This window comes from Molossus molossus, unplaced genomic scaffold (assembly GCF_014108415.1).
Source record: "Molossus molossus isolate mMolMol1 unplaced genomic scaffold, mMolMol1.p scaffold_m16_p_19, whole genome shotgun sequence".
Taxonomy (NCBI): Eukaryota; Metazoa; Chordata; class Mammalia; order Chiroptera; family Molossidae; genus Molossus; species Molossus molossus.
Window position 1 is genome coordinate 18,198,584 of NW_023425354.1, and position 23,616 is coordinate 18,222,199.

The 23,616-nt window shown below is 36.5% G+C and overlaps 1 protein-coding gene across 2 annotated transcripts in view; it reads right to left on the bottom strand.

Annotated features, from left to right (window-relative positions):
- The window catches only part of ACACA (acetyl-CoA carboxylase alpha), a 250,284-nt gene that overhangs the window by 95,397 nt on the left and 131,271 nt on the right, over positions 1-23,616 (bottom strand). For both annotated transcript variants that reach the window (XM_036267833.1, XM_036267834.1), the window contains exons 36-41: positions 22,604-22,645; positions 21,379-21,594; positions 20,244-20,399; positions 17,927-18,130; positions 12,916-13,071; positions 10,956-11,102 (exon numbers count right to left, since the gene is read on the bottom strand). In XM_036267833.1, the coding sequence (XP_036123726.1) occupies positions 10,956-11,102; positions 12,916-13,071; positions 17,927-18,130; positions 20,244-20,399; positions 21,379-21,594; positions 22,604-22,645 (921 nt within the window). The remainder of the gene's footprint in view (positions 1-10,955; positions 11,103-12,915; positions 13,072-17,926; positions 18,131-20,243; positions 20,400-21,378; positions 21,595-22,603; positions 22,646-23,616) is intronic.

Consider the following 23,616-nt stretch of genomic DNA (forward strand, 5'->3'; position numbering starts at 1 on the left):
ATTGATAACTTAAACATTTTATAAAATTAAAAAGTAATTGAGAAAGGACTACCAAGTACGTCTTCACTGGGTGACAGATACATGGAAACATGTATTATTATTTCTAGTGTACACTAGAACATTTCCCTAATTTAAAAAAAAAATTTTAAGGGGAAAAAAATAATATCACCAGCCTAATGGATTTTTGTATTTTATAAGAACTGAATCTAAATTTTAGTCATACTATTACAGATCACATAATATAATGTTGGAAAGATATAAACATATGAAAATTAAAAATCAAGACTCACCTCAAAGGGAGAAGAATATCAAGAACTGTCTTAGGTTATTGGGAATATCTTTCACTTTTAAAAAAGAAATGCTCTGCCATGATGTGGTAGAATGTGAACATATGTATATATAGGTTTATACAATATTAATATCTCTACCTGAGAAGTAACTGCTTCAGTGTTTTTCTGGTCTGATGGTTAAATACATATTTATACTTTTAAAGTCAATATTTGTACACTAGACAAGAACAGTGCCTATCAGCTAAATACATATTTAGGAGTGTACCACTTGTATTGCAAACATGCACTAAAATCGAAAGCTTTTATTTATACAGAGCCTTTCGTCTTGAAGGGGGCTAAAGAGCTTCACAAACATATGTACATTAAAGGACGTTTGCACTGATAGGCAGGCAAGGTATCAATTCACCCACTCCCCTATTTCTTCCAGCAGACCATGGTAGGAACACATGGTACCAACAGAGGCAGGTCTGTAACAGCTGCAAAGACACGGAACACAATAATCCACATCACAATGCATAGTCACTGAAAGAGTGCTTCCGTTTGAGAACAGCAACTGCTCTCCTCAAGTGCAGAGGCACCACAGCCATTTCCAAATTTGTGTTTTTTGTTTTTTTAATCCTCATCCAAGGACATTTTTCCATTTTTTGTTCAGATAGAGTGGGAGGGAGGAAAACGGAGGAGAGAGAGAGAGAGAGAGAGAGAGAGAGAGAGAAAACATTGACGTGAAAGGGACACATCGAATGGCTGCCTCCCACACGGCCCTGACCCAACTGGGGCTGGGGACAAACTGCAACTAAGGTACATGCCCTTAGCAGGAACTGAACCCATGTCTCTCTGGACTGCAGGCTGATGCTCTAACTGCAGAGCCAAACTGCCAGGGCCAAATTTGTATTTTTGTATTATTCTGTACCAAACTCAACTAATCACCTGATAAGATTGAATTTGATACGGAAAATGGTTTCTAAATGCAAAATACTTTGTCTGATGATGAGAACTAGGTTGAAAAATGCTTCCTTCCTCCTGCCCTTGTTAGATTTAGAGGGGAAAAAAGGGTCACAACATTCAGGAGAAATGGTTCAAAATATTCCATCTAAGAATAGCTTTGTCTCGGTGGATTGGGTCATTACTTCAAAAGACAGTCATATCCCACCCCCCCTTTTAATTAGGACACTGTTGGTTTTTCAGTCAAATTACTTTATATAGATGGGTCTGTCTATATTATACACACAATGGAGATTTGATATTGAAAACCGTGCAATCACTGTAAAAGCATACACAAAGTGTGACAGTGTGATTAGAAATATGACATTCACTGATTTCACCTAAACCCAACTTGCCTTGTATATTAACTGAAAAATAATAACCAAAGGAAATTCCATCACCGAATCTCCTTTTTTTGGCTTCTCTCTCCCTTGCAGATTTTTATGTAGGTGAAGAAACCTAGTGAAAAGACCATTCCAGGACTAAAGGCTAAGGAAGCAAAAAAGGGGCAACATGTAGCCAGAAAGGGGATTGTTTAAGGGTGAGAAGGTGGATGGTATATAATGAGCTTCAGACTCAGGCTTTGGGTACTGGCAGTGTCAACGACTTCTTTCCCTGACCACTGCCTTGCTGAGGCACTGACTAACCAAGTGGTTCTAGGCACTACTGCCAATTATGTTTTCATTAATACAGCCATAAATCATTGGAAAAATACTTCATTTCAGATGATTTTTTGTAACAGAACGTTCCAATTAGCAGGTTTCTTAGGTTTAGGGTTATCAATCTAAACTAATTAACTTAAAGCAAAAAAGGGATAAGGATAAAAAGAATTACTGTGAATAAGCTAATATAAACAGAAATAAATATTTGTTTTCCTTATATAAGTTCTAAGGAAGAAAATATTTCTTTGGCCACAGTCTGATTCTGAAATAAACACGTGCCAAGTGAGGGAGGAGGGGACGGGGAGGAGAAAGCAGAAGACAACAGTCTTATTTAACTGTTTTTATGTGGGTAAAATGATTTGTGCCACAGTATTTCCATAAGAAGTGGGACCATTATTTTCCTGTAGAAACACATTTGGTTTGAAAAGTATCACTGGACAGGACGTGAAAATCAAACCGAATGAATTATTCACAACCTCCGATCAGAGGTGATCATTATTTCTGATGCTCCAAACAGTGATTAGGATTCTGCCCTGAGATGTCATTTTCTCACTGAGTAACACCAGCGATATAGAAAGACATTATCTATCTATCCATATATGTATTTTTTTCTCCTGGGAGGACCTTAGTTTAATGTTGCTATAACAGATACTAAAAAGATGATAATATTAACATTTATTCTGATGGTGCTTATAAATGCCATTAGTCCGACACAAAGTGTCAATGCTAATTATGACCCAAAGTTAACACCAAAATTGACATCAACATTAATTGTACTATCAGTGTGAACAGAATGTACAAATGCACATATACACACACATGCACGCACACACATGCACACCCTTTCCAAAGCTGCTGTTACTACAAAATAAAACAATATTAAGCTCAATAAAAATTTTTGAAGAGAAAGCTAAGGAAAAAAGCAAGACAGGATTTTGTTTTTAAGGATATAAGATCATCTCTTAACTTTAGCTATGCTGTGGGAAGCAGAAAGGGAATATCTTTGCCACGGTTGTCTTTCTTTTATCTATCTCCTCATTTTTAGTTCAGCTGTAATAATATAAAGGTTAGACTGTGGCTGAGATGTTGCAGCTTTATTTTTCATGCTAAAAGTCTAAAAGTTGAGTTTTTCTGGCAAAGCCTCTGGTAGCTATTGTTCTACTACTGCTACTGTCAGAAAGATGACTATCCTGCAAGGCTCTGGAGCAGCAATACAAAAACTCCAAGAATGGTATGATGATTACCACAAGGAAAGGAGGGTGGGGAGAGGTAGGAGAGGGTAAAGGGGGGAATAAATGGTGATGGAAGGAGACTCACTTGACTTGGGGTGGTGAACACACAATACAATATACAGCTGATGTATTATAGAATTGTATCCCTGAAATCTACATAATTTTATTAACCAATGTCACCCCAATAAATTCAATTAAAAAAAAAAAAAAAGACTCCTAGAATGTTAGAGCTGAATTGGACTTAAGCATTACTTGCATCATAAAGAAGACAAATTAAGACCCAGAAGAAAGGAATCTGAACTTAAGTTCCTTTACAGACACGTAATAAAATGTTACCTTCGCCCCTTTTGTATCCTGTATGGAATATTAAATCTTCACTTTAATTAGAGACTGTGAAAAAATAATTACAATTTTAACTCATGTTAGAATTTCATAGAAAAAATATACTTGAGGAAATATTAGAAAATACTGTGCAGGTATTAAAAATGTGTATTTTTTTAAACCGTAAGGCAATGTAATATTTGACTAAATTTGTGCTACTGAGAAAAACCACGCTAAAAAAAAGTCAATGCCTTTCCACATTGTATTACCTGCTAGAGAATGTTCTATTGCCTAGTTTGTATGATCACATAAAAGAGCTGAAAACAATTTTCTTAACAGCTGAAAAAAGCCTTTTTACATGCTTGGATAATTCAAAAATGGCTGAACAAACTTACCTCAACACTTCTAAAAACCGATAAAAGGGTAAGAAAAAATATCATATTTAGAGCAAAAATTGTTATCCCAGAGATAACTCTTAGAAAATGTTACCAAAGATTAGAAACAATAATTTTGAACAGGGGAACTATTTTTCTGTAATATTTATGTACATGAACCACATCAATTTTATACACGTGCACACAATGCTTTAATAAACATACTGATTTTTTAAAAAACATGTAATGGAGCACATGCAATCCAGTGGTATTTGAGAAATGGGACACAGGAGTAAGTGTGGCAATTAACCAAGTTGGCCTACTACAGTTCCCGAAGCCTTGCCCATTAATCATATAAATGAAAATTGAACTTGGATGCTACACCTCATCCTCTGGTGTCATCTGTTGCTGTCCTGATGTCCATTACTGCCTTTAGTTGTAGCTGTCTGTTTGTAAAGTTTCTTGACATAGGGTACCATATCACATTTTTCTCAGTAGAATTTAAAGCTTAAAATATATAAAAATGCTGGCAAGTACATTATTTTGTTTAAAGGCTACCTGGAGGATGTATTTTTGAAAGGAACTGGAGAGCCCTCCACGAGTGCTTCATCAGTTGGCCAATGGATACATTAGGATTTTCTCTTTTTTAAAATATGTTTTTATTGATTTTAAAGAGAGAGGAAGGGAGAAGGAGAGATAGAAACATTGATGAGAGAGAACTATCGATCAACAGCCTCTTGTACACCACCCACTGGAGATCGAGCCCATGAGCCAGACATGTGCTCTGACCTGTAATCAAACCAGCAATCTACTGCTGCATGGGATGACACTCAACCAACTGAGCCATACCAGCTGGGCTATATTAGGATTTTCAAAGCCAGTCAAGCTCATTGGGCCTTGGTTTGCTACTAATGAAATGAGTCAAACTCAGCTAATCAATCTGATGAGAAATCTCCAACATCAACAACAGTCATTTGGAAGAAATTCTCAGGCAAGTATATGCATCCCAAAAGAACAGTGTTAGAAATTCATTTAAAGTAATTCCATGGCAGGAAGAGCTATGTTTCAAAATTAGCCTTAATGTTTTTCTAATGAGGGACTCAGCTTTTGGTTCCAAGGATCGTTTTAAACAAAGAGAAATGTTTTAGACATAGCCAAACATGCTCACTTAGAACAAGGATAGCAGAAGAAAAAGTTATTAAATAAAATTATCCTACCATATATTCCATAATATGTCTTTTACTATACTTGAAATTCCTATCTAAAAGGATTCCTATCTAAAAGGTCTAAGAGGATTCAAAATTGGTTTTTTGAAGCCCTTGACAAAAAATAAGGCAAGCACAAATTATGAATGTCTATATGTAATCAGTGGTATATGACACTTTCTGTTGAGGATCTCAAAGTGCTTACATTCTCCCATTTTCAGGGACAGATTGGTGGCAAGGACCATTAGTCTCTTTGTATAACTTGAACAATCAATGTACAGACCATGTTCTTGTTTTTCAAATCTGCTTTTATCAGGTCTATTTCAAAGCTCACCTTCAGCTTACTACAATACAAATATGCCTCCTTTCCAACATATATCTAAAAAACTGACATGGACTCAATTTCCACACCCAGCATAAAAAGGTAAACTGATTTCAAAAGAACAAAACAAAAGCACAGTAATATATATCCAAATTAGCTTGACATTCACTGAGTTACTCTGAGGTTAAACCGAGTAAAACAATACACAAAAGTCTAATGTTAAACTAGAAGATACTTGGGTTCTGTGCACATGAGAAATGGTCAACACTTTCCTTATTCAAGCCCACACATATATACACACTCTCTGAAGTCAGTTTCAAAACATAATGGTTCCACTAGAATCTGAATCCAGGATAACCCAAGCAATTCCTTTGAGAGTATGAAAAATGTCAACCAAGTGAATTAAGACAGAGGATTATGCTGTTTTTTCTACAATAAGAGGTCCTTTGGGTTAAGGAGTCCAGCCTAGAATTCTCAAAATGAATCTACTAATTAATTTCTTCTAATCTTTTAGGTTTATAAAAGCTTACCAAACTTCCTTTCCCAACCCAACTCCTAATTTTTTGTTTGTTTGTTTTTAGACTCAAATTAGAGAGTTCAAACGTGTTAAATGGTAAGATTTGCTTAAGTTAGTCAGAAAATGTAGGAATATTTGTCCTATCACTCTCCATATTTTTCTGTAAGTTTGAAAAATTTTATAATATTAAGGAGACTGGACATCAGCACACTGTCAACAACTGAATATTGTGGGCAAGGCTGAGCAGTTCTAGAATTCCTAATCCCCAACATTTCATCCCCAAGAATATAAAGCAGAACTGAAACCAAGATACTAATTATAATGGCAGCCAGTCTTTAATTTACACTGCTTTTTTCTCTCGATCATCCTCTTTCTAAAAATTATTTCCTATAAAAATGTGTACAGCCATGATGTAAAGTTCAACAGATTTCCACCCCAAAGTGTTAAAAATGCAATTGCATAATGTAGGAACACTAGGCAAAGCCAACCAATCCAACTAAAAAAAGGGGGAAGGATACTGCTGGATTTGCCTCACCAAAACACAGCAAATCAAGAGGCCTGTCAGAACGCTAAGCTGCTGAGAAGGAAAAACCCTGACACCTAGTGCCCATTGGAAAAAATGAAGCCTTGGAGCCACTACAATTCTTAGTGGGGTAGTGTGTGTGCAAGCGATCATAAAATTGCACTCAATTTGGAATATACCTATCTCCCAGAAAAATGTTATGGAAAAAATGTAATACCGTACAAGAATTCTAATCTCTAATTGCCAATACTTTTTGGAGTACACATCCTGTACCTAATTGTTATAACTGCTTCTAAACACAGCATCTTCTCATCTCAGTTTTTCATTATGAGAGGAGTGATATGAGGGAATGGATGGGTTCATATTGTTAAAAAGGCCATGTTCTGAAATAATAAGGAAAACAGGGTCGTAATTTATATCTTCACTAAAATTACTATAAAAGGTGCATCTCTATCATATCTTTCATCATTGCCTGACTTAGAGATTCATGATCTAGTTCACAGATCTGGTTAAAGGAAATACAATAAAAGAATGCTAATAACATTTCAGACAAATAACATAGTCTCAAGAAGTCTAGTGTTTTCTTTGTCCTATCAGGCAAAGTTAAGTTGTTCTCTGTCAAGTCCATTACAGCCCTTGACTTGATCTTAGCTTAAGCCTTTTAATAACAGAATCTGTGTGAAAAATAGCTGCACTGGATTGTGAACTGTTACTCAAAATGTTCCCACCTGCAATTATAGCTTCCACCAAATGATCCAAACGGGTTAGCAAACTGGCAGGAAAATTAAAACAATTCCTCCAAAATCGAGATGGATAAGAGTAGAACTGTTGGTTGGTTGCATTTCTTCTGTATCCAGGCTCAACAGCACACATTCACCTAGCTGTGTATTTACATACAGTGCCCATCACTGTAACATCATGAAATCAATTTAGACTATGCTGCAATCATACTTAATTTTCACCTTTACTTAAAACTATTAAAAAACAAACAAACAACAACAACAAAAAAAACCTAGACAACTCATCTTTGGAGCTATTTGCAAGTAACACAGTTCACAGATATGGTCTACATCTCTTTATTCCTACTCTAAATTCATACTAAAACGAAATGCCATTCAAATATGACAATGAGAAAAATGTATTTTCCTACACCTTTCATCATACATAAGGTGGCATTCCTTTAGTTACATCTTTCTTGATAGCGAAGGGACAACTAGGAAAATAGAAAGAAGAAAGTAGCTAACACCACACCAGAAAAGCTCTGTTTCTCCTGCTTTTAACACAGGCACAATGTTCAAAATGCAGGTCACATCTTTGCTGAAACAGCCAATATTCTTCCTCAAATGGCAAACAAGTTACCTAAAACTAAATGAAACTGAATTGTTCCAGCTCCTAGACCCATCACCATTTTACCCATTTACTGTCCTGAAAAAAAATATATATATAAGGAAGAAAGACTGGCCACCCATATAGCCAATGGTCTGATAAGTGCAGGGTTTTTTGCTTCTGATTATGGGGAAACGCATCTCAATTCCCAGGGAAACTCTGCAGGGATCTCTTGTTTTACCTTTATTCCTATATCCACATGCTAGCTTTTAAACCCAGAAACTCCAATCCTTCAAGGTAATATAATATCACCCACAACGATGACCTGGTAGAGCCATCACCTTTGGAGAACACCACATTATAATGATTTAATGTCTATGTAGCACCAATGCATTTACATTGAGCCTTGGCTCTCAAGACATTAACAGGTCAATTTTTTATTCCTTTTTTAATAAAACTATTTCTCAAGGCTCTGTTCAGATGCCCATTCTCTTTGGGACAGGACAGATTTGATCCAAATCTTATCAGCATGAGCTCTTTTCTTTACCCTCACATCATTCTTGGGGTAATATGTAGAGTGCCAGGCTCACAACAAACTTGTCTCTTTGGCCAAAGAAAATTAAACTGCTATAGCTGAAAGTCAACTTGTCCTGATAAAACTGGGCTCAGCATGAGGAAATACATCCTATTGATACTGTGTCATCTCTTAGGCAGAGCTGTCCCTCAGAACTCTGACTGCTGAAACCCCATCTTTAGATTGGTCAGTCTCTCAGTGGACATGCTCCATTGTATGTTCAAGCTATTCGTAACGGAATTTGATACTAATACCCCAACCTCATTCCTGTTGTGCAGTGCCCCATAATCCAGCTATGGCCACTGACTGACTTCACCAGCCATCCTGGGCATTAGCCACTAACAGTCTCACTCCTCCTGAGCGCAAAGACTCAGAAATAGCAAGCTAATGCTCAGCCTCAATTCTAGTCAATCGTTTGAAAAAAAAGGAAAAGAGAACAATGAAAATGGACAACTAAGGATGGAAAAGAATAGAAGAGTGAGAACAAACAAAAGGCAAAAAAAAAAAAAATGTATTTTTAAATACCATTAGATTTCTAGATTCCAAGATTATTAAACCATTGGGCAAAGGGAAATGTGGTTCCTATACTGACTCTACTACTCCCAGCTATAGTATAAGACATGACTTTTTCATCAAGGTTTGTTGGGTCTTAAAAGGGTTAAAAAAATACCTTTACTTTAATTTTTTTTATTCGTTCGTGTGTGTGTGTGTGTGTGTGTGTGTGTGTGTGTGTGTGGTCTTTGGGTACAGAGTCCCGTATAATAAGACTATTTGTATTCATACTGGCAGAGTAAACACTACATGTTCATGCCCAGGCAGCTCTGTGCTTGTAATTTCAGCAAGAACAGAGCTCTGTCCCTCTGGGACTTCACTATTCCCCCAGTCTCCATTCGCTCAAACACAGAATGAGAGCGGATAGAAAGCAGGAGAGAAAGATCATGGCAAGAGGTTTCACACAGCACTGGAGCTAGCTTTCACGTGGCCAAAAATCTCATTTTGTGTTTTAATTACATTAGTTAAAATGGCTTTCTCTTAGCTCCATGTTCACAAGGGTGCTTTCCGTTCCTGAAGACTACACTGTTCAATGAATCAGAATTTAAGTCTAGCACAATGAAGCTGTTGAGGGGCTCACTAAGTACAGGCTATACACAGTGGCACAAACCTCTGCTTCAACTTTGTGTGCTAATTGAGTATATACTTACTCTTGTCAAAATTCTATGCATCCTTCCTCCCTAGCCTCTTACATTTGCTATGTGTCAAGGTGTTAGATTAGAAGAACTCCTACAAGTCTGATACTGTCCATCTTGGTCCATGACTGCATCCATCTTAATACCAAATCATCTACTTTGGCATCCTCTGGTGTACTTACTGAAACAGCCATACACTTTGTATATATAGTAACATTTAAAAAAATAAGATACTACATAAAATAGAAACAATTGCATATTATCTCCAAAGGTCTACCCAGCCTGTTTATGGTGAACAGCCAGTTAAAGATTACTCCTTCTAAGGAAGGAGATTTATCTAGGATGATATCTAAGGTTGAAATAAAAACACTTTTCTTTTTAGGTTTATTACTGTTATCATTGTTGTTATAACTGTACATTAGAAGCATAGTTAAAATCAGGAAGAATATCAATGCATGAAAGGGGACATAGGATACTGGGCAGAATATGACTTTATAACATTATTAATAGTGCACTATAGAAGAAAGGTCTCCAAGGCTAGAAAATACATTCTTAACTATCAGAAATGGGTTCTCTGTTACTTTCTTTTATGTTTAAACCCCTGGTTCTGAATGAGTCCCTTTATGAAGAATATATTTACCAGGCTTACAACAATATCAGATCAAATTACTTGAACATAAAAAACATGCCAAAATATTCTTACTAGTATGCAAATAGATATCCAAGTACAGAGAAATATGAAGCAAAAACAGTACATTAAATGTTCGTATTAGAAAATTTCAAAAATATACGAAAAGAGAAAATAATCTATTCCTATGTAGTTATCATCTAGCTTCAGTTAGCCAATCTTGTTTCATCCATAGTCCCACATTCACCCCCTATTATTTTGAAGTAAATTCTATATATCAGATCATGTCATCTGTAGCTATTTTAGTATGTATACTTAATAGAAAAACAATACTCTTGTTTAGAAAAGCAAAATTGCCCTGGCCGCGGACCAATGAGACCCAGGTTTGATTCTGGCCAAGGGCACATACCTCGGTTACGGTTCATCCCCAGCCATGATCGGGGTCGTGCAGGAGGCAACTAGTCAATGTGTCTCTCTCACGTCGATGTTTCTCTTTCCCTCTCTCCCTCCCTCCTAATCTGTCTAAAGATAAATGGAAAAATGTCCTCAGGTGAGGATAATAAATAAATAAATAAATAAAATAAAGAAGCAAAATTGTATTATTTTTAAACAAAGTAGTATTATCACACCTAAAAAATTAAACAATAATTCTGTGATAATCAGTTAATGTTCTATCTCTAAGAAATTCTACCAATAAGACTACTATGCTGCCTACTACTGTATCTGAATTAACACTATTTAATGACCCCCATGAAAAGCTGGTACTAGTGAGCACAGAGCTAAGAAAGGGGGGAATAGGACTTAACTACTTGCCTCATTTCCTCCTGGAAGCCTGTTCATGTGGACGAGTTGACCTTGATCATCCAACACAAGCTCAGTGTACGTCAGCATGTCAGAAGGCAGAGGGGGTGATGGAAGGAATGCTTGAGTGGACATAGATTCCCAGAGTTTGATCAGAGACTAGAGGAGAAGAGAAGTTTGACAAATCAATGACAATTAACATTTCAACATAGATAAAAAATGTTAAGATTTGATCAAGCTGGTTTTGCTCTTTCTTTTCTAAGTGTTCTTCTGAGTGTCTAAACATCAGACCACATTCTACAGCTCTCGTTCTCAGTTAAAATAGATTTGTTATTATTTTTCACATAATGTATTTTACATGCCAGAAAATCAGGCATTTTTCCAACAAAGTCAAATTACTGAGTGACTCTGAATCAGCACTAGAGCATTAACAAATACACCAGACCTAACAATATCCTTGGAAAATTAAAATAAGAAAGTAAGTAGCATCAATCTTCTAAAAAGGAAGAAAAATCCTAGAGAAATTGGCAATAAAAGAATAAACAGGAAAATGACATCACACTCTACTAATACAAAGAAATCCCAAGAGGGCAAGAATAAAGTTTCTACTAGAGGTTTAGGGGAAGCATCATTTTTCAAATATCTTTTAAGAGCTACAAGCCCATAAACAGGAATTTGTTCACTAGAGGTGTGTGACTATTTGTAAATGTGCATGTCAAGTCTGCTCAAATTTGAGAAAAACAGACAGACATGTATCTATTTAGAAACCATCTTGATTTCCATTTCCAACTTCCTATTACCAAAACAAATGCCTCATGAAGTGGAAACTAGTTGTCTGCTTGCCTCAAAGCAACATTTAAAAACCAATGGACTCATTCATACCTAGATGTCCTAATCACTATATTTATGTCTATTCTATAGGAAGAATTATATAAATTTCTATTTACAGCACTAATATTGGGAAACAGAACCAAAGCCCAACTTTTAGACTAACAATGCCAGTAATACTGAATGAAGGTAGCTACATTTCAAAAGAGAACTTGTAAACAAGTGATTACATAAGGAAATCTCTTGTAGTTGTGACTAATACAGGAATTACAGATAGACTATTTACTTTGGCCACATATATTACCTTAGGAAAACTTATTTTTATTTTTATTTATTTACTTATTTATTTTACCTTAGTAAAATTTAAATGTGATTATATTGGTGGAATTAACTAGGAGATTTGGAAAAATCCTATATTCATAGATATTTTTTTAAAGAACAAATTCAGTATTCTTTTGATACCTTATTTTTTTGTCTGGTGCATTTGCTGCTGGTGATATACTTTTCTTGCCTTCTATTGATGGAAGAAAAATCTGCAGCATAGAGATGATTCAGCATACAGATTAAAGGAATTTAGAGGATAAGATTCATAATATCATATTTTCTTATGCTAGTTTTTATTCAGCTATAATAAATCTCCCACAAAAGAACTGATAACTTTAAACTGTACCATGAACTCTATATCCATTTGTATACGTTAATCTATATTGATTCTCATCATATTAACCTAGGCTATGAGCTAGAGAGACCTGGGTTTCATCTTGGATAACAGAAAAATGAGAACTAGAATTTCAAACCTCTTTAATTTCCATAATTTACATTATAGAGTTAGGAAATATAGACATGAACATAACTCCTCACACAGGTCATTGTAAACTACCATCACTGGCATGTGGTCTTAGTTTACTCTCATCTACTCAATAGAGACTTCTATCCTCACTAATCCTCCTGTTAATTCTTAAAGAACCATCCAACACCTCAGTAGGCAGTCACCAAATCCCAAATAAAGTAGAAATGAGAATAGTGTCAAGATATTTCCTGACCTTTGGGAGTGTATCATTCCAGACTATGCTGCATCTGATGGAGAGTCAAGAAACCTTGCCTCTTTAAAATATATCAGAGTCCCCCAGTTAGCCACCATTACCTGTCGAAACATTTCTGGGATATCATATATGTATGTTGTCCCTAAGGACTGGGCCTGGAACCTCTTTGATTGAAGCAGATCTTTGGTCACATAGGGAGTGTTGATTAACATTCCATGCAATGGTCCCTGTTTGTCTCCATATGCCTGAAACATGATCTGTAGGAAAAAGAGGATGGCATGGGGGTGCTGAGACAGAGAAAAAAATCAGAGAGTGCCTAGAGGGGCTTTTTCACAAAAGTTATTTCTTGAAACACATTTTTGGTGGGTTGAGTAGCTCAGATATGCTTCTTAACATCAGGTACATGGTGTTCTCACCGGTCTACAAATTAACCAATTGCAAAAGATGGTATGTAGCCAACTGTACACCACAGGCTGCTCTCACTTTTTGTTGAAATCAACAAGAAAGCACTGTAAATTTCACATTTCAGAGACAGACTGACAATGCATGCCTTCTAAAGTGACTTGAATCCCACATTTTCAGAAATGAAGTATGTCAGCTCACCAGTCTAAGCAGTGCTACTAGCATTTAAGTTGAGAAACAATTATGCACTAAAGAGAATTGTTATTTCCCAAATGGTAGAAGGCCAAGTCAGGTTCTACTATATCATCTATGCTTTAGTCTATTTGATTAGAAGGTGCTTCATAAGTATTATTAGCCACAGAAAGGCTTCAAAGATTTCTGCTGCAAGTGAATTTCATCCACCCATCTAGATAATCAATTGTTATTAGCTTAAAAGACATAGCTTATAGTAAAAACAAAATTTTATTAAATTATACATATATCTACATAATATATACACATATATATTTCCCCAAAATACTATGTCTACTTGTGAATAGCTCCTGTAATATTTATACTATCACATAATGAAATCACCACACCAGCTTTTAATTATTTTAACTCAAATATTTCTAAAAGAATACTTCATATTCCAAATATTTAGTTTTATTTGCTTATCAACATTTATAAAGAATGCCATTATTTCTATTAAATTTATATTTATTGAGTGCCCAGAGGTTGTATGACACTAAACTAGGCACTTTATGCATGAATGCATAAAATACAGATTCCCAATGTAGTGAATAGAAATGGAGATTGGGAATGTAAGGGTATGTATGTGTACCTACCAAAATCAATTCAGGCCTAATATATATATAAGCTTAAGTCTACCATTGATGATTAGATTTGTGAGCTTGCTCTACAGGCACAAAAAGAAAATTAAGTGCTTAGTTAAACTCTGGGTATAGTTTAGTGAAATGAATCCTTAGCCCTTTAGATAAGAGAAACAAGTGAATTATGCTAACTTATCAAATAAGTCCTATTCTGGGCAAAACTTGTCTTGGGCTGCTGAAAATCCCACAGAATGGAGTTACAGTCCTCTTCCCTATGATCAATGGTGAAAGTTACCAGGTGGGAGGTAGAATTAGCAATGTCTTAAAAAACAGTAATGTTTTTAGAGATTCAGAGTGTTAGTATGAAAGAACTGGACTCACAAGAGAACTTATGGGGGTATCAAAGATGTTCTCTATCATGTTTGTGATGGTGGTACACAGGTGTATACTATTTCAGAATGTACTGAACCGTACACATAAAATGTGTGCATTTTAGCCCTGGCTGGTTTGGCTCAGTGGTTAGAGCGTCAGCCTGGGGACCAGAGAGTCCCGGGTTCAGTTCCTGCTAGGGGCACATACCTCGGTTGCAGTTTGTCCCTGCCCCGGTTGGGGTTGTGTGGGTGGCAACCAGTCGATGTATTTCTCTCGCATCGATGTTTCTCTCTCCCTCCCGCTCTATGAGGTTAAAATATATATATATATGAGTGCATTTTATTATATGTAAATTGTATCTCAATAAAGATAATTTATAATGTATATTTCTCCCTTATACTGCACTTGGAAATCAACCGACATACAACGAATTACCCAGATCTCTTCTCCCCAATATAACTGCCTAATATGTGTTCATTACAGTTAATACCGCAAAGATTATATAAGGAAAATGAAACAAAATGAAACTCATGCCAGTCAACCTTGCTCCTTATTGGCAGAAAGAATAAACAATGTACCAAAGTAAGAGGTTGATAGTAATGGATAGCACTAGAAGCCTCTGAAATGATCAGTTATCTCTGTTAATTCCATTTTCTACTTGATGGACATCATAATTAAACACTGGTAAAGTATATGTTTTATAAGTTCATGAAAATATGTACACATTTAATATATCACACATTTTTCACTTTTTTAAAAGAAAATCCTCACCAAGGATATTTTTCCAATTATCTTCAGATAGAGTGGGAGGAAGGGAAGGAGGGAGAGAGACAGAGAAAGAGAGAGAGAAACCCTGATGTGAAAGAGATACATCGATTGGTTGCCTCCCACATGACTCCGACCAGGGCTGGGGACTGAACCACAACCAAGGTGCGTGCCGCTGACCAGAATCGAACCCGCGACTCTTTGGTCCACGGGCTGATGCTCTAACCGCTGAGCCAAACCGGCCAGGGCTAATATATCACACATTTTTCACCAGAGGCCATAAACATCAAAAGATTTTCTCTTGGAAAACAATCTCTGATCCCATATAGTCTGTTCCCTTAGAATCCTGTTTTATGATGGCAAAATCATAATCATACTACAAAGAAACAAATTATTTATTTGTCTTCCATTGTGATGTAAATGTCTTGAGAATAGAGATCATTTTTCTTTGTATCCATACTACCTGACACGCTATAGGTGGTTAATAAATGCTAAATTAATGAACAAATGAATGAATGATACACAGGGTTCTATATTATTTTAAATTTATATAATGACTCACTAGAGCTAAGAAAGGGAAAAAACAAACTGTCAATAAGCATCAAGTAGGCATTAGGAGTGCCAGAATTGAGTTGAAGGCTGTTTTTCTTGTGTGTTCCTCCAGTTCAGATGGGGCAGTGGTTGTTGAACTCTTGAAGCTTCTGAGGGAGACCTCTTCCTTCAAGACATGGTAAAAGGGGTTCTCCCTCAAGCTAAAGGTAGAGCATTCATTCATTTATTCAGATACTTATTGAGTGCTTATTTTGTGCCAGGCGTGTACTAAACCCTGACTAAAGGCTTCTGTGCCTTTTATGCCCCAGTGTCACCACTAGCCAGCATGAGGGAAATCTAAGAGCTTTCTGATATAAGAAAGGAGAAAAAAAGTAGTTATGAAGAACAAACTTATTTATCATAAACACTGAAATCTCAAGTGGCCATCTTATTTTTCACAAGAATAGACTTGCCTTGAAGCTATTGTAGAAGTTAATTAAAAACATCCCTAGCCCTGGAAAGCTTTGACTGAAAATGTCTTTAAGGTTGCCCTGAAAAACATCAAATGCAACAAAAATTATTGAATACTCTTTCTCTTACTCTTGCATGCTTCTCTCTGTTTTAACTATTCACTTCTCACGAGATAGGTTTCCTGGCCATAGGTACTGGGACTCAAAGCACAAAATGAAAGGTCATTCTGACAGCTATCCAAACTCAGATTTTTAAAATTCATCTTCAAAGTACTGATAAAAATGTCTTTTCTTACCTCTGTCCCTGGATTTAAAAAGAGCCAGATAAAAACAAGAGACATATAATCTCTTCCTGTAACCTCATGCATAGAACAGACTGAAACCTTTGTGTACACATACTGGAGCAAGTTCAACCTTTAAAAGAGGAAATGCACTTCCCAAGTTCAGTCCAAAGTCTTGAAATAACATCGTAGTTCTTAAAAAGACTAGAGCAGTCTGGCTGGTGCGGCTCAGTGGTTGAGCATCGACCCATGCACCAAGAGGTCGCTGGTTCGATTCCCAGTCAGGGCACATGCCCAGGTTGTGGGCCAGATCCCCAGTGGGGAGCATGCAGGAGGCGGCCAATCAATGATCTCTCTCATTGATGTTTCTATCTCTCTCTCCTTCTCACTTCCTCTCTCTCTAAAATCAATAAAGAAAACTAAACTAAAAAAAAAAAAAGACTAGAGTAATGGGAAACCAACCTAAATCCAGCATCACAGCAAATGGCCCAAATATTGAGAAACTCAGATGGTAAAACAGACTAAAAAGGAATTCTCGCCCTGACTGGTTTGGCTCAGCCCTGGCTGGTTTGGCTCAGCGTCCGCCCGTGGACCAGAGAGTCCCAGGTGGGTTTCTGCTAAGGGTACATACCTTGGATGCAGTTTGACCCTGGCCGTGGTTGGGGTCGTGTGGGTGGCAGCCACTTGATATGTCTCTCTCACATCGACGTTTCTCTCTCTCTTCTACCTTCTCTCCCTCCTGCTCTATCTGAAGATAAATGCAAAAATGTCCTCGGGTAAGGATAAAAAATAAATAAATAAATTCTATGTTATCACTGAACCAAACTACTAAAAAAGTCACTTTCCATTTTCACATTCTTGATTTTTCTACCTGAAAAATGGGTTAAGGTTTGCCACTTTGCTCTTAATACTCTGAACTCTTTGAAAGAAAGATAATGTATATAAATGGAATAACATATTGGGTATATATGATAAAACCACTGATTGATATTGCTCAAACTACTGAAATTTTCCTTCTTTAAGATAAAAGTTGGTCACATTATCTCAACAATTCTCCTTTCTTTACTTGCCAATGAGTGGTCTAACTAGGTTGAAAACAGGAAGAAGGACAAATCAGATCAGAAAAAGACACGATTGCTCAAGTAGCCCAAGGGCCTAAGAGCCTACGAGCAAGCCCTAAATTACACAATTTCCTCTGGAGTTAGGTTCACTTGGCATCTGTTAGGGCTCACCAAACACATGACCAAAGGTTGAAGTTTTTATAACACTTATGATTAGGAACATAGGCACATCTTATTAGACAAATGAATTTTTTCAAATTCATGCAATCATTCAAGGTGACAAAGGATAAGCCCACTAGGTGAACCAATAGGATTTATGAGTTTAGGTTTTCTATAACAAGTTCAAGTGGCTTATCTTTAGAACCAAATAAAACCTTTGAGGAGACCTCAAAGTTTGAGTACTTCTTGACTACTGTACCTGTGCTGTCCTGGAGTCAGTCACTTCCTTGTACAGACTGATGTCCAAGTAATAGCCAGACTCATTTGTCAGGAAGAGGCGGATGGGAATTGCTTTTCCAGTTGGTGTCAGGCGAATGTTGATTTTCAGTTCTGCCTGGAGGACGCGTAATTTCCACAGCCGACTTCCATAGCGCATTACCATGCTCCGCACAGATTCCTCAATCTGATACACACACATCACCAAGCATAAAACTTAAATACCTGTAACTAGGACCTGTTTCAGGTCTGTCCATCTTTGGGAAAGGAGGAATGGAAAAAGATGCTGGTTTCTTGAGATGTGTACTACATATATTCTTAACACAAAGTCATATAGTTTCTATCCAGTGCTACTTTTGCTTAGACAAATCAGGAACAATTTCATGCTGGCCTGTCATATGAGTGGTTTTCTATGGCTAACAACACCCAAATGTGTGCAACTGCTTTCCCCTTTTCCAATTATATTCATATTCTATCCCAAAGATCTGCAATATCTAAAATTACAAGCCATGGGATATAAGAGAAAGCCCCAAATAAGAATAAAATCTCTAGTTAAACAGCTATTAAGTAGCATTTATATGCATGGTAACTATGTTTCATTGCACTTTCAGGACCTTAAATCAACACAGCAATTACCAACATGAGCTTTTTCCCATACATTTTTATTAAACTTTATAATACATGTCTCTTGGTAAATTGCACAAATTAAAGATAGGCAATTTGTAGATGGTGCTAGAATGAAGCTTGATCATTGCCAAATCCAACTGGGATTTAAGTATATGAAACAGATGTTCCCTAGTTTTTCTAAGCTTTATACCAGAGCAGCTTTATTCTTCTACTTTTCAGGGTTAGGTGAGTTACTTTAACCAAATAGCCTTAGATGTGATTTCTCCTTATTGACACACTAAAGCAAAAAAACCATTCTTTCCGACATGGCTTTAGGCAGCTAGGATATACTACTCAAAATTAATGTTTCTTAAGTGAAGTATCTTTCCTAAATGCTTTCTCAACTTAGAAAACTCTCAAAAAATATCTCATACCACCTTTCTCTTGTGGTTTTTCAAAACCATGTGCCTCTTGCAATTTGTTTCTGCACAACAAAATTTTAGGATAAGATGGGTTTCAAGGAGTTAACTTCTCTATTCCCACACTTGCTTATTAACCAAGTGATATCTACCCATTATTTTCTTAAGGAAACAAAAGTCAACAACTCTCTCTATATGAAATTGACAGCTATCTATGATTAGAAAGGCAGAGCCAGGATATATGGGTGTTTGGAGTAGAAAAGAGAGGCTGATTGAAAAATATCAATGAGAAATCATAGGCTAAATCTAAGAATATATATAATTATATAGTGTCCAGGCCATGTTTTAAGTCTTTCAGCTTCATCAGTCCCAGAATGCTTAGGAGAACCTTTGCTTAAACTACATGATGAGACTTGATACTCAATGAGTTACCCTGTCCTAGGCTTTCACAGACTACAGCAACCGATCAGTAGCTTGGAGTCTTGGAGAAAAAAGTAGGAAAAGATTTCTCAGGTCTTAGATACTAAGTTCAAAGAGCAGAAGTGCATACCTACAACTGATCTTGAGAAAGGGTTATTGGTTCTCCTATCCAAATTCCACAGTATGAAAGAAAAAGGTTAGAGGGAGCAGGAATAGAGAGCAGCCTATCTGTAGGATAAAAGGTCAAGAATAGAATCATTTTATTTTCTTTCCTTAAATTATATTGAATGCATTTTAGAACAGAGCCTCAGGCAAGAAAGAAACATAATACATGTGAAATTCCTTATTAGCCAAATTCTCTCCCTATGGAAAAATACTAAGGAAAACAGGTTAGACACATTGGAAAGGTACACTATGTCCCTAAGGCCACCAGGTAAATAACATTTAGTACAAAGAGGTAGTAATTTTGCCAAAATGCCCAATAACAGCAAGTTAATATTCTAGATGAGAAATCCTATGGAATTATATAAGATAGGACCACTGTCACGGCAAATATCATTGTATAGGAACCATAAGAGGAAGAGAAAGAAGTTTTATGTTTTTGTACTGCTTATAAATGACCAGCAAGATAAATCATACCACCTTCAGTCTTGTGGTCTGCTTTTCATGGCTATAGCATATTTCTAACACCATCCCAGAAACCCAGTCTTATAAACATTCTGCAAACTTTAAAGATCAAGGGCTCAATCAGCTGACCAAGAGTACCTGTTTCCAGGTCCAAGTGCGAATAAATATGAATGAAATCTCCCTGCTTGCATCTGCTAATCCTGGGAGAGAAGCTAAGGAGAAATGTACCTTTGATGGGTCCATGATGACTGTAGGCACAAAGTTGAGGAAGATGTGATTGCAGTCAGTACGAACATTTGTATTATTAAAAGCAACTTCCAACTCATCCATGGCTTCCAGGAGCAGCCGCTCCCCTTCATTTTGTAGATATTCAAAAGAAGCTTCCTATGCAGAAAGAAATCACCATCAATATCAATGTGTTTTAAAAGAGGCAATAAAGAAATGGCTGTTGTAATTACTTAAGCAGTGGATGTCATGAATCATAAGGCATCTACTACAGGTACTATTTACTTTTCTCAATAGTCAGCCTAATAACCACAGGCAGCAGGGGCAGGGTCAAATTAAGAATCCATGGTTAGAGCATCGGCCCACAGACTAGAGAGGCCCAGGTTCGGTTCCCGCAAAGGGCATGTACCTCAGTTGCAGTTTGTCCCCGGCCCTGGTTAGGGTCCTGTGGGTGGCAACCAGTTGATGTGTCTCTCTCATGTCAATGTTTCTCTCTCTCTCTCTCTCTCTCCTGCTCTATCTCAAGCAAAAATGTCCTTGGGTGAGGATAAAAAAAAAAAAATCCCTGCAGCTCTTCCTCCTGCCTCTTAGTCTATCATTTCCTTCCAATAGGTGGAGATGCTGGGCATCCCCAGAGCTGGAACCCCAATAGGGTTATAGCTCACATATGACAAACAGAGCAGTCTAGAAAAAAAATCTGTTTAGAAAGGAAAAGCTGAAGAAAGGTTATGGCTATGGGATGTAGTAATAACTAACACACCAGGAAGCACTTTGCTATGTACAGAAATCACTCTACCTCTAGAGAGGTCTACAATGGAGTCACTTCTAACTTTTCTCCTTACCCTCTATCATCACCTAACTCTCCCTGTTACTTTTCTATTAGCATGCTTTTCCTTTTCTCAATTGAGTGCTATCATGCTTTCACTACCAAGAAAATTCAAATAAAAGGGGAAAAAAGCTTTTTATTATATGGAATATTTACTTCTGTGAAAGAAATGACTCTCAGACTTCTGCTTGTTATTAGAAAGTGAGATGAACAAGAGCTTTGATATAAAAATATGAAAACCTAATTTTGAACCATGACTGTTCCTCTGTTCCTTCCCTCAGGGATAACTTCCCATTAGAGTACAGCACCCACCTTAGTGACCAGATCAGAATGTCTGATGATTGCACGGACAAAGAACCTATAATCTGTCACTTCTGTGCCCACTTCCACTTTGGCTGCCCCAAGATACAAGTGCATTTTGTGATTAGCACATGGAATGGCAGTAAGATCAAAATTTCTCATCCGGTTCAGCTCTAACTGGAAAGCGAGGGCAGGCTCCAAATGACGATAGATACGATCCTCTTCAAACTGAGCACAACAATTGGAGGGAAAAACAGCCCACCAGAGGCAGTTACAAAATTATATTATGAATGTGTATGTAAAAGAGATGCTTAAAAATAAAAATATAAGCTATCATTTGATAATAAACAACAAAAATGAGCTTATAAGAAGAACGCTATAGCTTACATAAGATTATGCACTAAAAAACTTATTTAACTTCTCAAGCTTTCATCACTTATGCTTTTACAAGTGGTAATGCTCTCCATTAAATACAAACAAAAAAACATCAATTCCCTCAGAACTCCTATAGCATTTAATATCATTATAATTCATTTTTTACAATTAACTACAAACTGTTTCACATTAACAACTACTTCACATACTAGTGTTCTGGGTTTACTCAGCTAGTCTAAAATGCTCATGGGCAAAACCCATGTCTTATACTCTTATCATTTCTGGCACAGTACAAAGGACACAGTAAATACTCAACAAATAAACATTATATAATTTTTTATAATAGAGGTACTTGGCTTTAGAACATACTATATCTATCTATCTATCTATCTATATCTTTTAGGAATTATATTTACATTTTCTGTATTTTTGCTGAAACTAAATTGTTTTCCAGAGTACATGTCAATTGAGTGAATTGTAACAGGAAGAAACCAACATGGTCTGAAATTTTGTATTTTAAAAACTAATGCACATAAACAAGACCTGAATATAAATGAATTATCTGTAGGTGATGAGAATAACCTTACTAAGTATAACAGTACTTAAGTATCACATCATTAAGATAATCCTAAAGCATCAGGATGATTCTGAAAGTTATTACTTTCTTTGGGTAGGTCATTACATTAGATTGTTTCCTAAATCAAACTCTTTCAGAAAGGAGTCTTCTTTCATTCTAGAGACATGTAAGGCAAAAGGAAGCACAAATTCAATTAGAGAAAGAAAAATGGCAAAAATATGGGCTTGTAAAAAAAAAAAAGAACATTTTTTTAAAAAGAGAGAGAGGGAAGAAATCAGTTCTTACCTTGTCCCTTGCTCGGAACGTGAAAAATTTAGGGAATTCTCTCTGTATTAAAAGAAGGAGAAAATGTATCAGTTCTTCATAGATATGGCTCTTTGGGGATTAACACATAGTACAGAAGCACTCAAGCATCTAGAAGACAGTCTCCTAGAAAACATTCTCCTTACTGAAGCTTAACCTGAGGAACATGAATGATCCTCTGGGTGACCATCACTTTGACCCTACTTCCAAATTTGAGAATCACCATACTACTAACCTAACTTTAATAGCTACCCTCTCCTAGGAAGAAAAAAAATTAGTATTTTTTCATCTCCCAAGTAAAACAAAAAAATCTTCCTGGGTGTTGCTCTTGGCAAAACCTGACAAATAAAACCAATATACCCTTAAGCTTCAGCACTGCAATAGTAGTTTACTGGACTGATTTCCCAAGCTTCCCCTTAAGAAAGTCTTAAAATGTAAACTAGTCAGAAAGCACAGAATCCCAATCTGTGTTTTCCTCATTCATGCTTAAGTCAATAATTTTAAGGGTTTAAACAATAATGTTTCAAGACAAAGAAGAGTACAAGATGTTACTTTGGTCACTACCACTATATGTATAAGAAAGGATGTCACTACCACTATATTATAGGAAAGAATGGGGTAGAACCAGTGAACTTGGAATCATTTGGTCTTACTGCTCTTTTGCAGGGCATTACAAAAGAAAGCAACCAATTTACTAGAACCTTATTAATTAACAAAGATGAATTCAATTAGCAGAGTCCATTAGTTTTTGAAATTTAACTTATTAACACCAAATACCCCTGTTTCTCGGATGGGAAGCTCTATTGGCAGGGTTGGAATCAAGTCATTACTATTTGCCTCTATAGGAGGTTTCATTAGGTATTTTCTTCATTATGAGTGCAATATAATCAAACACTCATTGGTACAAGGCAGAGAGACCAGGACTAGCTGCATAAATGTCCCTCAATTAGCTGAAGGAAACATGAAGGAAGCATGAACTGAAATGAAAGCCTTCT